Source organism: Perissodus microlepis, chromosome 10 (assembly GCF_051167445.1).
Source record: "Perissodus microlepis isolate ML-2025 ecotype Zambia chromosome 10, ASM5116744v1, whole genome shotgun sequence".
Lineage (NCBI taxonomy): Eukaryota > Metazoa > Chordata > Actinopteri > Cichliformes > Cichlidae > Perissodus > Perissodus microlepis.
The window spans coordinates 11,186,808-11,207,391 of record NC_140470.1 but is presented as its reverse complement, the minus strand read 5'-3'; the positions used below and the strand labels follow the sequence as shown (position 1 = coordinate 11,207,391).

Here is a 20,584-nt window from a genome sequence, read left to right as displayed (position 1 = left end):
GGGTCCGTCTGAAACTGACCTCACTGATCAGCATGTGCTTCTGCTGGATTCACAGCAGCATTGTTTGTGTGATGAAGTGCTGAAGCGGGAGAGACTCGAGAAGGGACGGTAAAAAGCCTGAAGCCGGATCCCAGTGTGGAGCAGTTGATCCACCACTAACACCAGTAATCCGAGGCCCACCACCCCTCCCCAGAATACATGGTATTTAAAACAATGAGGAGAAAATGTCAGGACGGAACATGCAGGATTTTTTCTGAGTACAATTTGTCTCGATATTTCTTAGCTAGAAGCATGCACAAAACACTACCTCCGTTAATGAACTCCTACAGCTGCTCCATGCGTTGTGGCTTTAAAGTAGCCACCCTGTGCAGGTCCCCTGAAAATGTCTGTCACAAGGCATTAAAGCAGCCGGCTTGATGAACTACATTTTTAAAGGCGTTTTGATCAACTCAAGAGGCCCTTGACATAGTTCAGCAGCCATCAAAGGTAATCGAATGGTTATTAACCGTTAGAGGACGGCAGGAATGGAGGAGGCGGAAGAAGTGACTTTCGGGGGTGAGCTCAGAAATCCCAGCTTGTTCAATATGCATCATAATTGAACTGTTATTTAGATTTCTCATCTCAGCACATTGATTTTTTTTTTTCTTCCCCTCTCAAGAGCTAAATCAAGGGGAACTGACCATTATGCTTATGCCTCCTCTGTCACCTTTTGTCCTTCAGTTCCTTTAGTGTCCTACATTTGGTTTTATACATTACTGCTGATTTGCCAAAGCTTGCTGTTTTGCGAGTTTAATGCATCCTAATCACGATTAATCCTTAATCCCCTCTGTGGACAGCATGGAGCATATGTTCTAACAAAGCTAATTCAACACTTTGATAATACTGTTACACACACACACACACACAAGAGTGAGGTAAAGCAACGGATGGATTCAGTGTTTTAACCCCGACAGTGAATTTTTAGTGAGTAACAGAGTTTTTAAACAGCATTTTTATACCTCAGTTAAATTGCAAAAGCCCTTTCATGAATACCAATAATACAGGGCTGTCCAGTACAGACTCGGACACAGTAAAAGGCTACTGGGAGCAAAGTATCAGCACTTTTTTTTTTCTTGAGCAGTAGTGGGGGTTTTTTATTTGAAAAGAGAAACTGTCTTTGTAGCTGCTGGGAAATATACAGATGAGGAAACAATTATTAGTTTCCCTATGAAAACTAAACTAAAAAGTCTTTCCCAAGTGTTGCTAAACACCTAATTCCAACATCCCACTAACACTCATGGGTCCTGAGCGTTCCCACCCCATTCTTCTTTGGTGAATCTCTCAACCTCCTCCAGATTTGATTGTCTAACGGCATGGACCTTGGTTTTCAGTTCACCCCACAGATTTTCAATGGGATTTAAGTCAGGGCTTTGTGCAGGCCAATCAGTAACATTTATTTTGGTCCTCTGGAGGTAGTTCTTCACCAGGAGTGACATGTTTTAGGCCACTGTGTTAGAAGACAAACTAATTGGCCAGATCCAGTTTTGCTGCTGACTGCTTGAGGTTTTCTTTTGAAATTGTCACACATCCATGTTTATTTAATCTTTCCACATCTTTCCAAAATCTTTCCACCTTGATGAGATTCCCAATTCCCGGCGCACTGACATGTCCCCCACAGTGTAATACTCCCACCACCGTGTTTAACTGCGGGAACGGTGATCTTTGGGTTGTACCCTTCTCCTACTTCCCTCTTATCTCTGTGGCCAAAGGGCTCTATTCATGTTTCAACTGACCAAAGATCATGCTTCCAGTATGCATAATCTTTCTCCAAGTAGTCCTTTCGCATACTTCAGTCTGGACTGAACAATAAAGGGTTAAAACCCTCAGTTTTAACTTGATTTTACAAAGTAAAATCAGATCATTGCACAGCTGTGGTTTGTGCAATGGCTCAATAAAAAGCTCAGTTTTGGGGAGCTTGTTATTGTGTGCAAATCTAAAAGTAGTAAAGGAGTGTGTCACAGATTTATGCAATTTATTTGTTTAACAAGACAAGTTGTAAGAAGTGCAATAAGGCATTATGGTGTGCTTAACTGTTCCCATACTAGCCACGCCACTAGCCTACTAGCTTAATATTCAGCATGTAGAAATGACAGTGGTACCCATGTTAAAAATCCAAGGATGCTTGTTTCAGTTTGAAAGTGAATAAATACAGAAATAAGCATAGAATAAATACAAGTTTGCAAGGCAGAGTTGGGAATCACAAAATTTCAACTTTCCGACTCAGATTTCAGAGTAAGTTGTCACCAACAGCCCAAACCTAACATATCTGAATTACTGAAATGACAAACAGCAAACAGCCATATTTAAAAGGCAGAAAGCATCAAAAGTTGTTATTTCAGTCTTTACTTCAAAGACAACTTCAACCTTCACAGCTGTTGAGATGGCTGGTAGTCTTTTAAACAAGAATTTGCTGGGTGGCTAATCAGGTAGGCTTCTCCAAACATTTTGCATGCGCGTGACTTAGAGCTCAATCAAATATAGTGAAGTAAAAACAAACAAAAGGGGTGCCGACCTGCAAAGTGTAGGTCGGAGGGGTTTTTGTTTTCTTTTGATTTCCTTTTTGAGCAGTGACATTTTTCTCCTGACTCTTTTTCTTTTTCTACAACTGTTTGATAATTGAGTTGATGCATGTGACAACCAATCACAGCTGAGCAGTCCTCTGGCTGACCCAATGTAGCACCAACCAAAGTGACAGCAGCAGTTTGGACTCTCATATTGTAGAGAAGTAGTGCTTCTAATTATAATCAGATCTTTAATGTGGGCAGAATATTATCTCCATAAGATAAGTAAAATAAACTGGAACAACTTAGTTTACTCTCCTTACCTCTAGGTCTAAACTGCTGTTGCTCTACTCTAATTGTCTTTATGGGTTAAAAGTTGTAGATTGGGACTATGAATGAGAATCTTTGAATCGACGCCTGACTGTGTGTACACTTTGATTCATTCACTGCCAGGATGTTAGTGGTCTGTCATCGTTGTGTTGTTGGTGGTATCCTGGACTGTTCTCTGTCCTCTCTGTCTCAGACCAGTCTCAAGCAGAGAGGTCAAACTCCATCACCGTGGCCGGAGCTGTGATGGGCGCAGTCCTTGCTCTCTTCCTCATTGTGGTCTTCATCATTGTGATCCACACCGCTCGCAAAGCCCCACCACCGGCCTTCACAGACAAAGTGTAAGTGGACCGAATTACTCATGTCGCATGCAGAACATGCTCAGCTGGTTAATTAATTGCATGATACAGTGTGAGGTGGTGGGAGCCCACCGGTGGGTTCAGGGAGTTGCTCCTTCCTGCTGTGGAGAATGCTGCAGCAGTGCGCGCCCTGGAGCAGGGAGTCTGCGGGACAAGGTTGAGGGGTGGCGGATAATTGCTGCCTTGGCAGCAAGCCCTTGTCCTATTTTGTACAGGTGCACCAGCACTCATGTTAATGTTAGAGCAAAGAAGAATAACTCTGAGGTTAAATTATTTACAGGAGGAGCTGGGTCACCCTCTGCCAGAGTCCTATGACCAACATTAAAATCTTTGTGTGTGTGCCTTCTTTGTTTTTTATACTCTAAGAAAACAGATCTGAGCAGCATCTTATACATGTTTTTTGTGGACAGAGATGAAGCCTGGGAGGTTTTGATTAACACTATTTTTGACTTTGAAGTTCATATAGCATCTCAAAAGGTATGTTTAATGTGTCCAGCAGTGCTCACAAGCCTAATACCCCTTATATAAGAAACATTGCCGTGTACCTGTGGAGCATATCTCCAAGGTTGCAGGCTGATCCTCTCATCCATCCCTGTTAGTGTATGATTCAGCATGAACACTCCAGTCCAAGTATTTCTCAAGTTAGGCAGCTATAAGGGCTAAACGCAGAAGCAATCCTGCAGTCTCTTTAATACTAGTGGTTTTATATCCACTGCAAATATGTCAGTGACATACGGAAAAAGTGGCAGCAATTCAACAGGTTTGACCAGCCCACAACCCCCCCCCCCACCCCCCACCCTCACCTTTACTACAGAGCCCTCTCCCCATTCTCCTACCTCCCTCGCTTTCCCCCCTTCCTGACACTATGACACTCCCCTTCTCCAACCCCTCTCTCAACAGCAGGACATCTGCTACAACTCTGAATTATGCCATATTCAGAAGTTTGCAGACGACACAGCCATCATGGGGTGTATCTGGGATAATCAGGAAGAGGAGTACAGAAGTCTGGTGAGGAACTTCGTCACATGGAGTCACACAAACCACCTGCAACTCAACACCTCAAAGACCAAGGAACTGGTTGTGGACTTCGGGAGGTCCAGAGCAGGTCCACTGCCGGTTCAGATAGAGGGGGAGGAGGTGGAGGTGGTCAACAAGTACAAGTACCTCGGGCTGTGGGTGGCCAACAAACTGGACTGGTCATGCAACACAGAGCACCTGTATAAAAAAGCCCAAAGCCGACTGTACTTCCTCAGGAGGCTGAGGTCTTTTATACAGAGCACCTGTATAAAAAAGCCCAAAGCCGACTGTACTTCCTCAGGAGGCTGAGGTCTTTTATACAGAGCACCTGTATAAAAAAGCCCAAAGCCGACTGTACTTCCTCAGGAGGCTGAGCTCTTTTAACATCTGCAGGAAGCTCCTGAGGATGTTTTACCAGTCGGTGGTTGCTGGAGTACTTTTCTATGCTGTGGTGTGCTGGGGGAGCAGCACAGCAAAGAAGGACTCATCCAGGCTGGAAAAACTGATCAGGAAGGCTGGCTCTGTGGTCGGCATGAAGCTGGACACTCTGGTGACAGTAGCAGAGAAAAGGACACTAAAAAAACTGCTGGACATTATGGACAATGCTGGGCATCCTCTGCACACGGCCATAAACAACCAGAGGAGTCTGTTCAGTGACAGGTTGCTTCTCCCAAAGACAAGAACCAACAGACTTAAAAACTCCTTTGTCCAACACGCCATCAAACTGTTTAACTCCTCTCTGGAGGGGAGAGGGAGGGGAAACAGGAGGACAAAGGAGGGGGGAACAAGCAAGCTGTAGTGCCTCTTCACTTCACTGTGCAATACTTTTTGTTAATAGTCAACGGTGCAATAGACTTCAATACTTGTATTCTTATTCCTATTTATTCTATTTATCCCTTTCGTATATTTTATTTATATATGTCTCTGTATTTATATATGTGTATATATATAATATTCTGCTCACGTTCTGTAACTTCTGTCGGTGCTGTGCTATTGGAAACCGAATTTCCCAGAGGAACCCACCCGAGGGATTAATAAAGTTTTATCTTATCTTATCTTAATTACCAGGACACAAGTATGTGTTCTGTCATCGTCCTAAATAAGAACACTCAGTCATTTGTTCCCTCAATCCGATTTTATTCTCCCATGTAAACATTTACATCCTAATTTCAGCGACTGCGTCGTCAGAAGAAATCTAGTGTACATGCTCCCAACTGCGCCTCAAAGGTGCGGCTTGAATAACGAACAACCCATCAGCCTCTGGGTGCAGGTTCAATGTATGTAACCCGTGTGTCAGGCTGGTCAATGCTACGACAAACTTAGCATCTTAAGTGTGACCGTGGCTGGAAATCCCAGTGGAACAAGGCGTGGGTAGGGGGAGGAGGAGGGTGAACGCAGGCTTCATCACCTCCTTCATCACACGCAGACGTGAGAGTAAGACGGCGGGTCAATGAGAAGCTCTGACTGTAATCGGTCACTTCGAATCCCAAATATGAAAGAGAGACTCGGCATTAAGTGACACACAGTGTTGGAAAATCGATGCCTGTCATGACGCTGTATTGTGAATGGCTGAGGTTTGTTCTTAGGCTTCAGTTTAGCAGGGCAGGGGGATTTCAGCCAGCGAGGGAGCGAGTCTGACTTCAGCGTCTTGCAGGGGTTTAGAGGAACAGCTGTCAGAAAATGTTCTAATTTACTCGTCCGCGTGGAAGTCCATCACTTTCATACACCTGCTGTCATGTACACTGAGCCATCTTCATTTAATCATCTGTAATATTGAATTCCAGGGCTTCGAGGAATACCCTGTCTAGGACTATTAAACTGCAGGACTTGCAAGATGCATTTAAAAATAAAAAGAGAGGTAAAATTTCATCAAGTTTCAGACATGCAGTATCTGTACGGTGGCCCTCAGGTGCAAATAATAAAAACTATTTGACGAAACACACAACACACAACACAAACACAACCACAGCAAAAGGCGAAAAAGTGCATCATCATTTTGTGATTTTTGTTTGTTTTTGTTTTGTTGTTGTTGTTGTTTTCTGCCATGTTTTCTGAAATCTTGTGCCTTTGTGTTGTTGTGTTTTGCATCTCAGGGCCTCTGCAGACTCCCATGTTTTCCACAGAGCGTCTGTTTTTCATCGTCTCCGCCTAAAAAAATTCTCACATCTTTAAAGCTCTGCACATCAAGTTGATTTTGCTGCCTCTTCTGTTGTGAATCCATCTCAAAGTTTATCGCAGGATACCATAAACAACATCAATATGCCTCAGAAGGAACTCGTTATAGTGGCTGCCCTTCAAATTTGATCCAGTAAATTGATTTTGTACCGATTTTATCTATCGCTGATCGTTTTATTCTGTTTCTTTGTGAGTACAGTGTTTTTCCACTCTGAAATTTGTCTCCATTGCCATTCTTCTTCCCCTTTTTCTTCCTCTGAAGGATTGACCTTCCTCCGACACACAAGCCGCCTCCTCCCTACTCCGAGAGAGCACCGGCTGTTCCTCTGGGAGTCCACGCATCACAAGTGGCCTGGCTGTGTCAGGTAAAACCCCACTTTCTTTTTACAACCAGCTGAAAGTCACGTATATGAATCATGACAGCTCTACACCACAATTATTAACACTGAATGAAGCGCACTGAGTCACAACAAGCAGCAGTAACAACGAGCTAACTCATGTCATAATCTGTTTATATTAAGCAGGAGGCTCTTTGGCTTTATTAACATAATATGTTGGAGAGTTTCATTTTTTATTTCCCTGTCCTTTTTTTGGAGTCTCACACATTATAGAGGCCTAAAGGGTGACGATGATAGAAGATGATTTAGGTGATGATTAGTTTTTTTTGCTTTTAATATACAGACTCGCAGGGCAGAGCACAGGCACGCGCTCACGGAGAGGCAGCACCCACCCACAGCAAGGCGGGGAGCCCAAAGCCCCACCCATCAGCGCTCCCGTCTGGAGTGGGTGTGTCATCAGAGTGGGACAGACCAGGTGTACATCAACCACCGTGAACACTACGTGTGAGGAACTGTTCCAATCACAGTCCACCAATCACCCGGCAGTCACTCTGCCTGAGCAGCAGAGAGCTTATAGGCTTCACCTGATTCACAGAGCCATCAGTCCAGAGAAGGAAGCGGGTGGTAGGGGTGGTAGTGTATGAGGAAAGTGTCTCTCTATATGCAAGCTTTTTTTTTCTTCTTAAAACATAAATCCTTTCTGCTATACGCTGGCTGTCACCCGTAGACTGTACAAAGAAGATGGACATTGTCATGTTAGCTCCTTTAAACCAAATCTCACAGTTGCAGGCAGATCTGAATATAAAGCTGAGGGACACTGCAAGCTCATACAGTTGAAACCTGTCAGTCACAAAGTAGGCTCACATTAAAGCGTTTATTTTTCATACAAATGGGGACTAAAATTTACAAAAACAACGTTATTTTGTATCATCATAGATTGAAAAGTAGAGCCTAAAAACTCATCAGATAAGTGTTCACTGAGGGCTCAGCAGCTGCTTTCCCATAGACTTTTATGAAACCGGATTTCTTTTGAAATCACAGGCGACGCCTTCTTGCTGGCTGTTAAAAAGCATTTTTAACCTCCTAGGACCTGGCGTCCACATATGTGAACATCACATTTTGGGTTATTTAGACCAAAATACTAAATTTTGCTCTACAAGGGCCTGATATCCACTTACGAGGACATTATACTGCTACTGTTCGATCGAAATTTTAAAGGAATATCCTCATATGTGGCTCTCATTTTTCTTAGAAATAAAAATAAGGCACTCCTAAAGACACTCCTCCAACGCAAAAGCTACTCTTGTCTATACAGTAAATATGTAGCTATAGCCAGCAGTGTGTTAGCTTAGCTTAGCACAAAATTAGAGATACTAGGGGGAAAAGGGCATTTCACAAAAGGTCCAACTATTCATTTAATTACCTTTTGTTACAAGTTCTCAGTGTGTATCACTTAGGGTACCGAAGTGCTTTGGAAGAACTAACAATATCTTCTGCCTGCATCAGTTTATATGCCTATACATGAGTAAAAGTGGTTAGAGACTAGATTAATGTCAGAGTTAGCCTGCAAAAATAAAGTTTTCTTTTTTTTTTCCTTGTTGGAGAGCATAAATCCATATTCTCAGTTACATCACCAGACCAAACTGTGAGGTCCAGTGAGACTAAATATTCTAGCTGCAACACAGACATAAAGGGATTAAAGTACTTCTATCGCAGCCCTGTGATGTGCGGTTGTAATGTTATGATGCTGTTCTTTTTTTAGGAACAAAACATGTAGATTTGTAATCCTGTGGAGACTTAACCTACCACAAATCAGGGAAACGACAATATGCAACAGTACAGATTACTGTTTTTTGGTTTCATGTGCACTGAAGAAAGATGCTTGCATTGTTTTTGTTAAACTAAAATAGATTACATAGTTCATAATCCTGTAGGATATACAGTGTCTGATTATTATTGTGAGGAGCCAGAGAAAGAATATTTTTAAAGTGCCATTATAACATTTGGCAGGGGGGAGGGGATTCCCTGCTGATATGTGTATGCTGTAGTGCTCACATTCCTCCACTGTGACTAGATGGTTTTGAGCTATTTTTTTTGACTGACATATGTATTAAAAGTGCATATTGTTGCCAAGTGTGTTCTCAGTTGGAAACATATCAAAACCACTTGAAAAGCTATAGGAATAGAAGAAAGAGTCTACTGAATTGCTGTGTGAAGACAGAACGCCCCAGATGAGGGTGTTCAGTGACCTTTTTAAAGTAAACACTCTGAGAGATGGAAGCTCTGAGTCACGACACGGGGAAACAAGAGAAGAAGTCCTTGAAGATTTGAAAAAGAGTTTGTAGTGACGAAGAGAGTTTGGTTGTATTTATTTTTTTAAGGGAAATAAAAATCATCTCAAGGTCACAGTCACATTGCAATTACTGTGACGCCCACATCAAAGAGAAAAGCTCTTATTATTACCGTGAGTCAATGATGTGGTGTTTGTGCTGTGAAAAGCCAGAGCTCACGTTGTAATGACACCACAGTGAGGGTGGAGATGTTTGAAAGAAATCAGTGATTTGTTTAGATCAGTCCTCGTGTTACGGGCTCTAGCGAAGACTTTCCTAGGGTAACACCTAGTGGACAAATGGGTCAGCGCAACCCCCGATAGAGCGTGTGCATCACTGAATACATAATGCGACCCTTGGCTGCTCCTTGTCAGAGAGAATTAAAACTTGGATGGCTGCAGTCTTACCGTCGAGCCTGTTTACACAGTGGAAAACTGCTAACCCTTTGGCACAGACGTCGTTTTCACAGCACAAAACTACAAACGATGGAATAAATGATGCATTAATTCCATTTAGATGTTTCTCTATCAGAGTCCTGGTGCTGTGATTGCTCCCGCCGTCATGTCTCACTGAGTGTTGTTACATTCTTTATAACAGCAGCTGAAATATACACTATGAAAAAAGTTAGCTTAGGCAGTGGAGGAAAATTGATTAATTAAACACTACTGTGCAAAAGTGAAGAGTCACCCCTCCTTTCTTTATGTTTTGCTTCCAAGGAGCCAGACTTTCTTTTCATTTAAAAGTGATATTTAGCAATGGATCTGATTTCAGAAGTTTTTCTCTGCTTCAGCTGATCCATCTGCTGTTCACTGAAGTCTCATCAGAAATGGTCTCAGTGGGGTGGGGTGTGGGGGGAGGCTGTCAAAAAGCCATTCTTAAGGAAGGGAAACAAGGAGAAAATGCTGACATATGGACTAAAAATCAGCTGCAACAGGTCTCTTGGACTGATCGATACTGAATAAAGTTGGTTTTACCAAATATTGACTTTCACGTTCAATGGAATTGTACAAACTGTTTTTGCCTTATATACTGTATTTTCATGTATACTTACTTAAACAAATAAATGAGGGGTTGAGCTCAAGAGTTTTGCATGGTACTGTTTGTGAAGGCACAGGGGAAACTCGTCTTTATTTGTAGTAAACAAGATTTTATTTGGGAGCAAAATTACAATAGAACATCACAATAAAAAAAAAAAATCCATTACAAATATAGAGTAGACCTAAAACATGGGCTAGCAGATGATGCCTGGCTTTAGGCAGCTGTTATTTAAGACCATGTGTTTATACTGATGGTTGTTATTACAGTGACTAAGAGAAAAAAGTCTGCTAATTTCACACGCAAAGTGCGCAGTACCACTGATACTACACTAATTCTGATATTGCACTAATGCATCATTTATGCAATCAACAGTTTTTGTTTAGAATAGCCACGTTTTACTGTTCTCTGTATACTGCAGAGGTGGGTAAATATGGTTGAAGATTAGAAAAAATACTCTTTCTAAAAATAAGACTTTTGAAAATAAATTGACAGAATATTCTGGGTAAATAAAAGCATAACTATCCAACATGAGTTTTACACGCTCATTAAGACACATTAGTATGAGCAGCAGCTTCTTTTTTATGGTCTAAAACACTGAGCGTTAGAGGCTTAAACGACACTGCTGACTACTGGCTCAGGCTTGGCAGCTGGTTGCTACAATAACAAAAGAGTTCACCCAAACTCTTCTTTCCCATTCGCCCACATGTCATGTTGTTTTCTGTGCTCATGTTTGTACAAAGTCACCTAATTTCTATGTTTACAGCATGTGGTAGCAACTACTTCTAGATAAGTGGTAAAAGTGTAACAAGCATGTTTTATACTTCACAAATTGTAATGCTGTGGGGATATATTGATTATTTTGGGGGGAAAGAATGAAATTAAAGTCCACTATTTTGCCATCAGTGCTGATAATTCCATGAAATTCCTGAAACTGCACCAAATTTGACTATAACTGGGATTTAATGGCTTCCTCAAATGTTCCCTGAAAGCAGTTTAAGCATCTGGTTCCTGCAGTTATGGACATGTGATAATTGATTAGCTAGTTAGTGATGGCTTAGCAAGTCGTAACTCAAAACAATGGAAGATTAGTGAATACAGCCATAATACTAAATTACTCTACACAGCGCTGTACTCATATTTATATGCACAGCGAATCACATGCTAATAATGTAAGATCACCCGGCTCTGTAGCTTTGGAGAGCCTTTTGGGCCTCGTTGTTTTGTTTTGCAGACAACAAATTAATAATAATGGACATAGATTCCAGGTTAGAAAAGTTAAGCCAGTGTAGAAGTGCCTTAGACATGTATTTCTTTGAATGTTCAAACCGAAGATAACGTAGTTTTTGTAAATTTTAGTCATTTGAAATGTCTAAAAGAGGATTACCCGTGGTATTCTCACTGGATAACAACTTGTGACTGATAAGTCGTTAGCCAGTGAGCATGCAATTTCACAATCTGACCCCAACCAATGTTCTTACAGTACATTTCTAAACACCAAGATGGTGGTGGTGAAAACACTCATTTCAACACTTTATAAAGGGATTTTATTAACCACTCCATGGTTTACTCTTACCACTCACCACTTAATACACTAGGCATATTCCTAATAACAACAGTGACGGTTTAGTTGTATTTAGATACAGAAGCCTAATTAATTGTGATTAGTTCTAATTATTTTTAACTAGTATTTCAGAGCAAAATGGCTGCTGTGAAATGGGTTATTTGGAAACTAATGGAAGTCCTGTCTGTAAATAGACATCTGTTTGTTGTTGTTTTTTATCTTTGCACTGTAAACCAGCTTCTAAATGGTTAGAGCATAGCATTTCTGTCTAAGTACCAGCAGGGGGCGACACCACTGGTTGCAAAAAGTCATCATATTGTACAGAAGTTTATGGGAAAATGTTCCTCAGCTTCCTTTTCTCTGTGACCTCAGTACAGAGAGTTGATTGGCCCAGTCACTACTTTTAGCCTTATTAAATACAACATCAAGTTTATTTTGTAAATTATTACCCACATTAGTGTCCAGAAGGACAATAAAGCAAGGAATGCTTTACCATTTGATTAACAAGTCATTAGCCAGGGAGCGTGTGGTGTCACCCAGTTACACAACGAAAACCGTCCCACACTCATGCCGTGTGGTTTAAAAAAACATGGCAATTTTTTTAAAAACATTGGGTGATTTCATGGTTGCTATGTCTATCTTTTGTATACAGTCTAAGATGTTATCTAGAAAGTGCCTTTTTGTGTTTTGATCAATCAAAATGAACTGCATTTACTACAAGAGTCAATATTCCTCCCACTTCTTAAGAGTTGTACTTTTTTTTTATTAGCAAACTGCTTTCCCCACAAATATGAGGTCACTGTTTGTTTCTAATTAAAAGTGATTAGCACTAACATTAAAGGAGAACACTCTCATTATTTCTCATGTAAGTCTTTTAAAGGTTGTAGGGCTGGCTGCTTACCAAGCTTTTTCCTCGACTTAGCAAGTGCAGCACTATTAATGCTGATTAATAGCAGCCGATGTTCATGTCTTTTTATTCTATGAAGCTAACAATGAATGATGCTTCATAATAAAAGCAGCAATAATGCTGCAGGGCTTCATTATAAATACTTCCACAGTTTGACAGGAACACAGCGGACTAGTTATGTAAAAATACACTTGTTATTAAAGAAAAAAAAAGCTGTGATGTTCTGTGCCATCCATAGCCCACTCGAAGAGTATGACTGTGTGAACTGGTTCTATTAGACGCTGCCCACAGAGAGCATCACAGTAAATAAAATTCCCCTCCTCATACACCTCCTCATCCTCTCTCTCCTTCAGTGAATGGCAGCTTTGTTTAAGCTGTCAGGATCAATTATATCTTGCTCCCATAAACAAACATCATGGTGGAGAAGTGGAAACGAGCAGCCCCTCCAGCCGCCCCCCAGAGGATGTGCCCTTCCAGTCTTTCCCCAAATCCCAAATGCTGGGTGTTTTCAATACGTGACCAACACAGTTACTTTGACTTGGCTTTCTGTTTGGGCACATTCGCAGCTGAAATTGCAGGTTTTGGTGCAGGGGCTGGAGGGGGCCTCACCGAATCGTACACACTGGAGAACCTACAACAAAACGGGGGCATCACAATGAAGAAAATACCAGCACCGAAAAAAAAAAAGCTACAATTTTGCTAGCATGACATGACCAAGAACAGAAAACAATATCACATAAATGGGTAGCTCACTTACAGGCTTTTGACTCTCTTTAGAAAAGCTCTGACGGCTCTAGCAATCCTTCTTATCCGCACCTGTCACCAAAATATCACAAAGGTCAGTGCAAACCAGCAATTTCTGCATCTTACATAGAATTACATGCGATTTTTACTAAGATATGTTTCTGTTTTGTTTGGTTTTAACTATTAATCAATTTTGCTGAATCATTTTCATTGAAATTTTTTTTAACATAAAATAAACTCACCTGCTGCTTTTTGTACAGCAAAGGAAGGGAGAAAACAGCGATCACAGCTGGACAGACAAATTATTCATGTAAATGACTGGACTGCTGCTTTTAGAGCACTCTAGCTGAGCACTCAAAACACTTTCTACTACCAGCCACATTCATCCATTCACACACACATTTAGGCTCCACTTTCAATCTTTGTTTTTGAGAGCTTTGTCTAACATTCACACACACACTTCAGTGGATGCATCAGAGGCAACTCAGGGCTCAGTATCATGCTCAAGCATGCTTTAATATGCAGTGTTGAGGAGCCAAGGATCAATCTACCAACCTTCCAATCAGTAGATGACCCACTCTACCTCCTGGGCTTTATGTCACTTTAGCTTTGCACAAAAATAATCTAATTGGTTCTAATGAAAACATTCTCCTATTTAAATAATTGGTGCAAACCAGTCATCTGAGGTGACTGATGGAGGCATGACTTCAAAAGGAACTTGAGGTTTGCAGTAAAAGTTATTCCTTAAATCTTAACCGTCATGTGCAGAGTGCTTTTTTCTGCCTAAACCCAGTCACACTTTAACTACTGAGATGATAGATCACTCATGAGTCTTACAAACAGGAAGATACATTTGAAGGTGCTGGGAGCTTAATATATGTAGGTGGAGGAAAGAGACATGGAGGAAATTAGATACGCGTGTTAGCACAAAGCATAAGTATGCACCGGGTGCAACTTACCACTTATTACCAGGGTCAGTCCGTTAGTTTGGATGCCAACATAGGTCAGCAGATACAGAAGCACAACAAACTGAGAGAAAGAGCACAGAAAAAGATTACTGAACAGTTTAATAGTTTCGTTTATTAACTGTAATTTGATTTGTGAATGATGCTGCTTTAATACATGTCTCACTGAGATTTAAAGCTTTTGAATGTAGTCTTGATCCCATGAGAAAATGAACACTGCATGGTGGCTCTGTTTAATTTTTAGCTGCTTTTAAGAAATGTAGCCTGGATTAAAACAGTACAGCTGCTCACAGCCCCACACGAGCGTGTGTGGTGTGTAGCTGCCACCAGGTGGCACCAAAGTCAAAGAGTCTTTTAATCTTGGCTTTGTGACATCTATACTATTGCTTTACCATCACACTCATACCTTAATAGAGTCAAATATGTTTTCAATGAAAATGAGCCGTTTGATTTCTGTGACAGCAAATGCGATCAGCAGCACCGTCTCCTCCACCAGCATCACCGTCTCCTTATTTGTCAGAGAGCTGTCGTAATCCAGACATGACCTAAGCACAGGATAACACATTTGTGAGAAAGTTCAACATGCTTCCAGAAAGCAGAGGAGCAGCATTTTAGCTGGAAAAGAAAAACCTGTGTGTGAACACTGATGGACTCACTGAAAGGGGTGAACCCCGGGGTTCCAGTGCAGGAGCTCCAGGAGCTTATAATAAAAACGGAGGGGGAAGGTGATGCACATGACACCCAGAAAGACGTTGGAGACCACAGTGACGGCACTAAGCTGGAACAAGCTGGCCAGACCGATTACCAGCCCTGTAAACACCACACCAGTCCTCCACATGTGGCGCCAGTACACCAGATCCACAACTGCAAAGCAATTAAGCACAAGACATCATCTTAAATGAGTGATGCACAGAGAGCGCGGTATATCTGAGTGAATATGCAACTGAAATGGGAAGTTGTTAAGCTTAAATTAGGTACAGGCTAATGTTTCTTATACTTCATGACCTGACTGTGAAGCAGGGTTACCAAGAGTGGTAACATGACAGAAGGGTGTAGAGAAGTCAATAAAACTGCAGTGGAGATAAAACTAGCAACGAGGCAGTAAGTAGTTCAAAATGAGGAAAGTACTGAAAGACCCAGGAAAAGAACTTATCTATCTCTACTTATTTTAATCCCACAGAGGTCAGTTATGTTGTTGATAATTTTATTTCTTCACTATGTAGGACTCTGGATATTGTAGCTCCTCTGAAAAAGACTTCCTACTCTCTTCTAACTCTCAAATCAAATATGCACCTTAAAGCAGATAACTCCAAAGCTGGAGAGTAAATAGGATCTCAGTAATTTAGAAGATTGTCATTTAGTCTGGAGAAAAGAAAAAAAAAAGCCCTTCGTAAAGCTAGAAAACCTTACTGTTCATCACTGATTGAAGAACGTAAGAACAGCCCTAGGTTTCTCTTCATTGGTGTAGCCTGACTGACAAAAAGTCAGAGCACTGTTAAGCTAACCATTCCTTTAACATTAACATTAACATTATTTGAAGAGTGTCAGTCAGGTTTCAGAGCTCATCACAGCACAGAAACAGTTTTAGTGAAGGTTACAAATGATCTTATGGCCTCTGACAGTGGACTCATCTCTGTGCTTGTCCTGCTAGACCTCAGTGCAGCGTTCGATACTGTTGACCATAATATCCTATTAGAGAGATTAGAACATGCTGTAGGTATTACAGGTACTGCGCTGCAGTTGTTTGTATCATATCTATCTAATAGACTCCAATTTGTACATGTAAATGGAGAGTCCTCTTCACACACTAAGGTCAATTATGGAGTTCCACAGGGTTCAGTGCTAGGACTAATTCTGTTTACACTATACATGCTTCCCTTAGGCAGCATCATTAGAAGACATAGCACACATTTTCACTGCTATGCTGATGACACCCAGCTCTATCTGTCCATGAAGCCAGATAACACACACCAATTAGTTAAACTGCAGGAATGTCTTAAAGACATAAAGACCTGGATGGCCGCTAACTTTCTGCTTCTTAATTCAGATAAAACTGAGGTTATTGTACTCGGCCCTGAAAATCTTAGAAATATGGTATCTAACCAGATTCTTACTCTGGATGGCATTACCTTGGCCTCCAGTAACGCTGTGAGGAATCTTGGAGTCATTTTTGACCAAGACATGTCCTTCAACGCACATATTAAACAAATATGTAAAACTGCTTTCTTCCATTTGCGCAACATCTCTAAAATTAGAAATATCCTGTCTCAGAGTGACGCTGAAAAACTAGTTCATGCATTTATTACTTCCAGGCTGGACTACTGTTATTCATTATTATCAGGATGTCCTAAAAACTCCCTGAAAAGCCTTCAGTTAATCCAAAATGCTGCAGCAAGAGTACTGACAGGGACTAGAAAGAGAGAGCATATTTCTCCTGTTTTGGCTTACCTTCATTGGCTTCCTGTTAAATCCAGAATTGAATTCAAAATCCTGCTCCTCACATACAAGGTCTTAAATAATCAGGCCCCATCTTATCTTAATGACCTTGTAGTACCATATCACCCTATTAGAGCACTTCGCTCTCGCACTGCAGGCCTACTTGTTGTTCCTAGAGTATTTAAAAGTAGAATGGGAGGGAGAGCCTTCAGTTTTCAGGCCCCTCTTCTGTGGAACCAGCTTCCAGTTTGAATTCGGGAGACAGACACTATCTCTACTTTTAAGATTAGGCTTAAAACTTTCCTTTTTGCTAAAGCATATAGTTAGGGCTGGACCAGGTGACCCTGGATCCTCCCTTAGTTATGCTGCAATAGACGTAGGCTGCCGGGGATTCCCATGATGCATTGAGTTTTTCCTTTCCAGTCACCTTCCTCACTCACTGTGTGTTAATAGACCTCTCTGCACTGAATCATACTTGTTATTAATCTCTGTCTCTCTTCCACAGCATGTCTTTTATCTTGTCTTTCTTCTCTCACCCCAATTGGTTGCAGCAGATGGCCCCGCCCCTCCCTGAGCCTGGTTCTGCCGGAGGTTTCTTCCTGTTAAAAGGGAGTTTTTCCTTCCCATTGTCGCCAAAGTGCTTTCTCATAGGGGGTCATATGATTGTTGGGTTTCTCTCTGTATCTATTATTGTATGATCTACTGTACAACATAAAGCGCCTTGAGGCGACTGTTGTTGTGATTTGGCGCTATATAAATAAAATTTAAATGAAATAAAAAATGAAATACAAGATCTTGAATAATCAGGCCGTATCACCCCATTAGCTCTCAGACTGTGTGCTTACTTGTGGTTCCTACAGTATTTAGAAGTAGAATGAGAGACAGATGCCATCTGTTGGGCTTAAAACTTTCCTTTTTGCTAAAGCACATAGTCAGTGCTGGATCAGGTGAACCTGAATCCTCCCGTAGTTATGCTGCAGTAGGTGTAGTCTGCTGGCGGATTCCCATGATGCATTGAGTATTTCTCCTTCAATCACAATTCTTACTCTCTTTTTGTTTATACATCTCTCTACATTTAATCATTACTTATTGTTAATCTCTGGCTCTCTTCCACAGCGTGTCTTTTGTCCTGTCTTCCTCCAGTCGCAGCAGATCGCTGCCCCTCCCTGAGCCTGGTTCTGCTGGAGGTTTCTTCCTGTTAAAAGGGAGTTTTTTGCTTCCCATTGTCGCCAAAGTGCTTGCTCATAGGGGGTCATATGATTGTTGGGTTTCTCTCTGTATCTATTATTGTATGATCTACTGTACAACATAAAGCGCCTTGAGGCGACTGTTGTTGTGATTTGGCGCTATATAAATAAAATTTAAATGAAATAAAAAATGAAATACAAGATCTTGAATAATCAGGCCGTATCACCCCATTAGCTCTCAGACTGTGTGCTTACTTGTGGTTCCTACAGTATTTAGAAGTAGAATGAGAGACAGATGCCATCTGTTGGGCTTAAAACTTTCCTTTTTGCTAAAGCACATAGTCAGTGCTGGATCAGGTGAACCTGAATCCTCCCGTAGTTATGCTGCAGTAGGTGTAGTCTGCTGGCGGATTCCCATGATGCATTGAGTATTTCTCCTTCAATCACAATTCTTACTCTCTTTTTGTTTATACATCTCTCTACATTTAATCATTACTTATTGTTAATCTCTGGCTCTCTTCCACAGCGTGTCTTTTGTCCTGTCTTCCTCCAGTCGCAGCAGATCGCTGCCCCTCCCTGAGCCTGGTTCTGCTGGAGGTTTCTTCCTGTTAAAAGGGAGTTTTTTGCTTCCCCAAAGCGCTTGCTCACCGATTGTTGGGGTTTTCTCTGTTTTCTTGGTATTACTGCAGGGTTACATTAGGGTTACCTTACAATATAAAGCGCCCTGAGGCTGTTGTTGTGATCTGGTGCCGTGTAAATAAAAATTAATTCATTTGGTTTTTAAAACATATGAGGTATACAAAAGATGCCATGTGCTACTTTTGCTAGTACAGTGAATGTTTTAAACTAAATTTAAACAGATGCTATGAGTTGCTGTATCATATTCCCCCTTTTCTCTCTGATAAGTCCCACTGTGGATATTTGAACTGTTTTGAGCCATAAATAGAGACTAAGACTTTTTCACATGGTCTCATAAAAGTCATCTAAAATTCTTTCTACCACAACGACCACAGCCAATGGGTGTTTGAAAAATGGACACGTGGTTATTTAAAGTGTGGATAAGAAAGAGAAAAGGGTAACGAAGAGAAATGACAAAACAATTTTACAGAAACTGAAGGACACCCTCACCTCGTTTCATGCCATGCTCCTTTATTAAAGGAGAAAATCTTTCTGAATGAATGCTGTTTTTAATGGGATCTGTACGTGTTTGAAAGTAAATCATAAATCCTCAGATTAGACACTAGATCCTTACCCACCAACATTACATGAGCATCCTAACTGCAGCACAAATTTAAGATCATTTTATGATTAAAACAGATTATTTAAAAGCAGCAGAGTATTGCTGGTTTTCATAGTTGGGTTTCCTGAGAATTATAAAAGTAGACGTATTCTTATTCATTTATAAAAACAGAAACATTAATGCTGTCACACCAGTGAAGTCACTTCAAAGCTGGGCACAAGTACGCCCTCTCATTCTTATCCGAATAACTGGAGTTATGTGTTATCAGAAGTAAAACAGCCCTGACAAGACAGCATTTCTTATCTCCTATAACAATTTAAGCCTTTACAAATAAAACAAACTACATTCAGTCAGCAGTGGGCTCTCATTTAGCTCAATCCCATTCAGCCCATCTGTCGACCAAATGAAAGACACACTGGATTCAGTGTTTAACTTGCCATCCTGCCTGCATTCACACCTGCACAGCAGAGGGAAAGTAAATAAATTCCCTTCTTCTCCACCTGACAGCTGCACTCTGACCCCGTCTGCTCTCCTTCACTTTACTTAAAGCTGTCAATATTGATTTCCTTACGTTTGGTGGCCATTTCAGCGGCGGTCCTGCTTGCTCTCCTCTCTTTCTTGTGCTTCCACCGTTGGCTTGCACTCCAGGCTTTTTTTGGCCACCCCAGCTCCGTCAGCAATATAAGGCCCGGCTGGCCTAATTTTATCCTGTATTGGATTCACACACACTCAAATTGGGAACTTGAGACTTGAGCATGTACATGCCCCACAGCTTGTAGAGGCTAATGCTTCCTCAACCAGTTGGTGGCTGATTTGCACACAGAGGCCTTTCCATGCACGACAGACCATGACAGTTTTTTTTAACATAAAATGATCAGCAATCCAAACTGATAAGAAAACAACTAATGTTAGCAGGAAGCTAATGCCAAAAGCTGCGTACTACAGCACTGACATCAAGCTGAATACATACAGTCACTGCAGTCACTTGCCACGTTTTACAGATAAGCAAGAAAGATGAGTTTCTCTATAGATTTATTATTCACTCTGCACAAATATCCCTCATGACACCTTCTGTGTGTCAGACCAAAACACGGAGCCAAACTCGCCTCGCCATCTGTATATTTAACACTTTCACTCACACCTTTAAAGCTCTAAAGATAACATAAGAACAACCTTATAAAAGAGGAAATCCATGTTAGAAAAGCACAGGCTCAGATGTATACTATAAAAGGGAGCTGTACTAACATTTGTATTTAAAAAAGCCATGATGTGTTTGCTGTACTGTATTTAGTACGAATTAAGGGTGTTATATAACTGTTATTCAACAACTGATACATTGCTAATTAATAGTGTCTAATACACATGTGAAAATAAAAGTATGTACTTTTTTTTGTATGCCCTTCTACATTTATGGTTGTAG

The 20,584-nt window shown here is 41.1% G+C and overlaps 2 protein-coding genes across 2 annotated transcripts in view; one reads left to right on the top strand and one right to left on the bottom strand.

Moving 5' to 3' along the window:
• Nucleotides 1–10,251, top strand: part of nectin3b (nectin cell adhesion molecule 3b) — a 31,258-nt gene extending 21,007 nt beyond the window's left edge. The window contains exons 6-8 of the mRNA XM_084941934.1: nt 3,064–3,208; nt 6,681–6,783; nt 7,100–10,251. Coding sequence (XP_084798060.1) covers nt 3,064–3,208; nt 6,681–6,783; nt 7,100–7,264 — 413 coding nt within the window. The 3' untranslated portion in view covers nt 7,265–10,251. The remainder of the gene's footprint in view (nt 1–3,063; nt 3,209–6,680; nt 6,784–7,099) is intronic.
• Nucleotides 10,247–19,879, bottom strand: rtn2b (reticulon 2b). Its single transcript, XM_084941936.1, has 7 exons — nt 19,736–19,879; nt 14,958–15,165; nt 14,708–14,846; nt 14,296–14,365; nt 13,579–13,625; nt 13,350–13,408; nt 10,247–13,223 (listed from the first exon to the last, which is right to left on the bottom strand). Exons 1-7 carry the CDS (start codon nt 19,746–19,748, stop codon nt 13,121–13,123), a joined length of 639 nt encoding a protein of 212 aa, XP_084798062.1. The 5' UTR covers nt 19,749–19,879; the 3' UTR covers nt 10,247–13,120.
• Nucleotides 19,880–20,584: the final 705 nt, after the last annotated feature.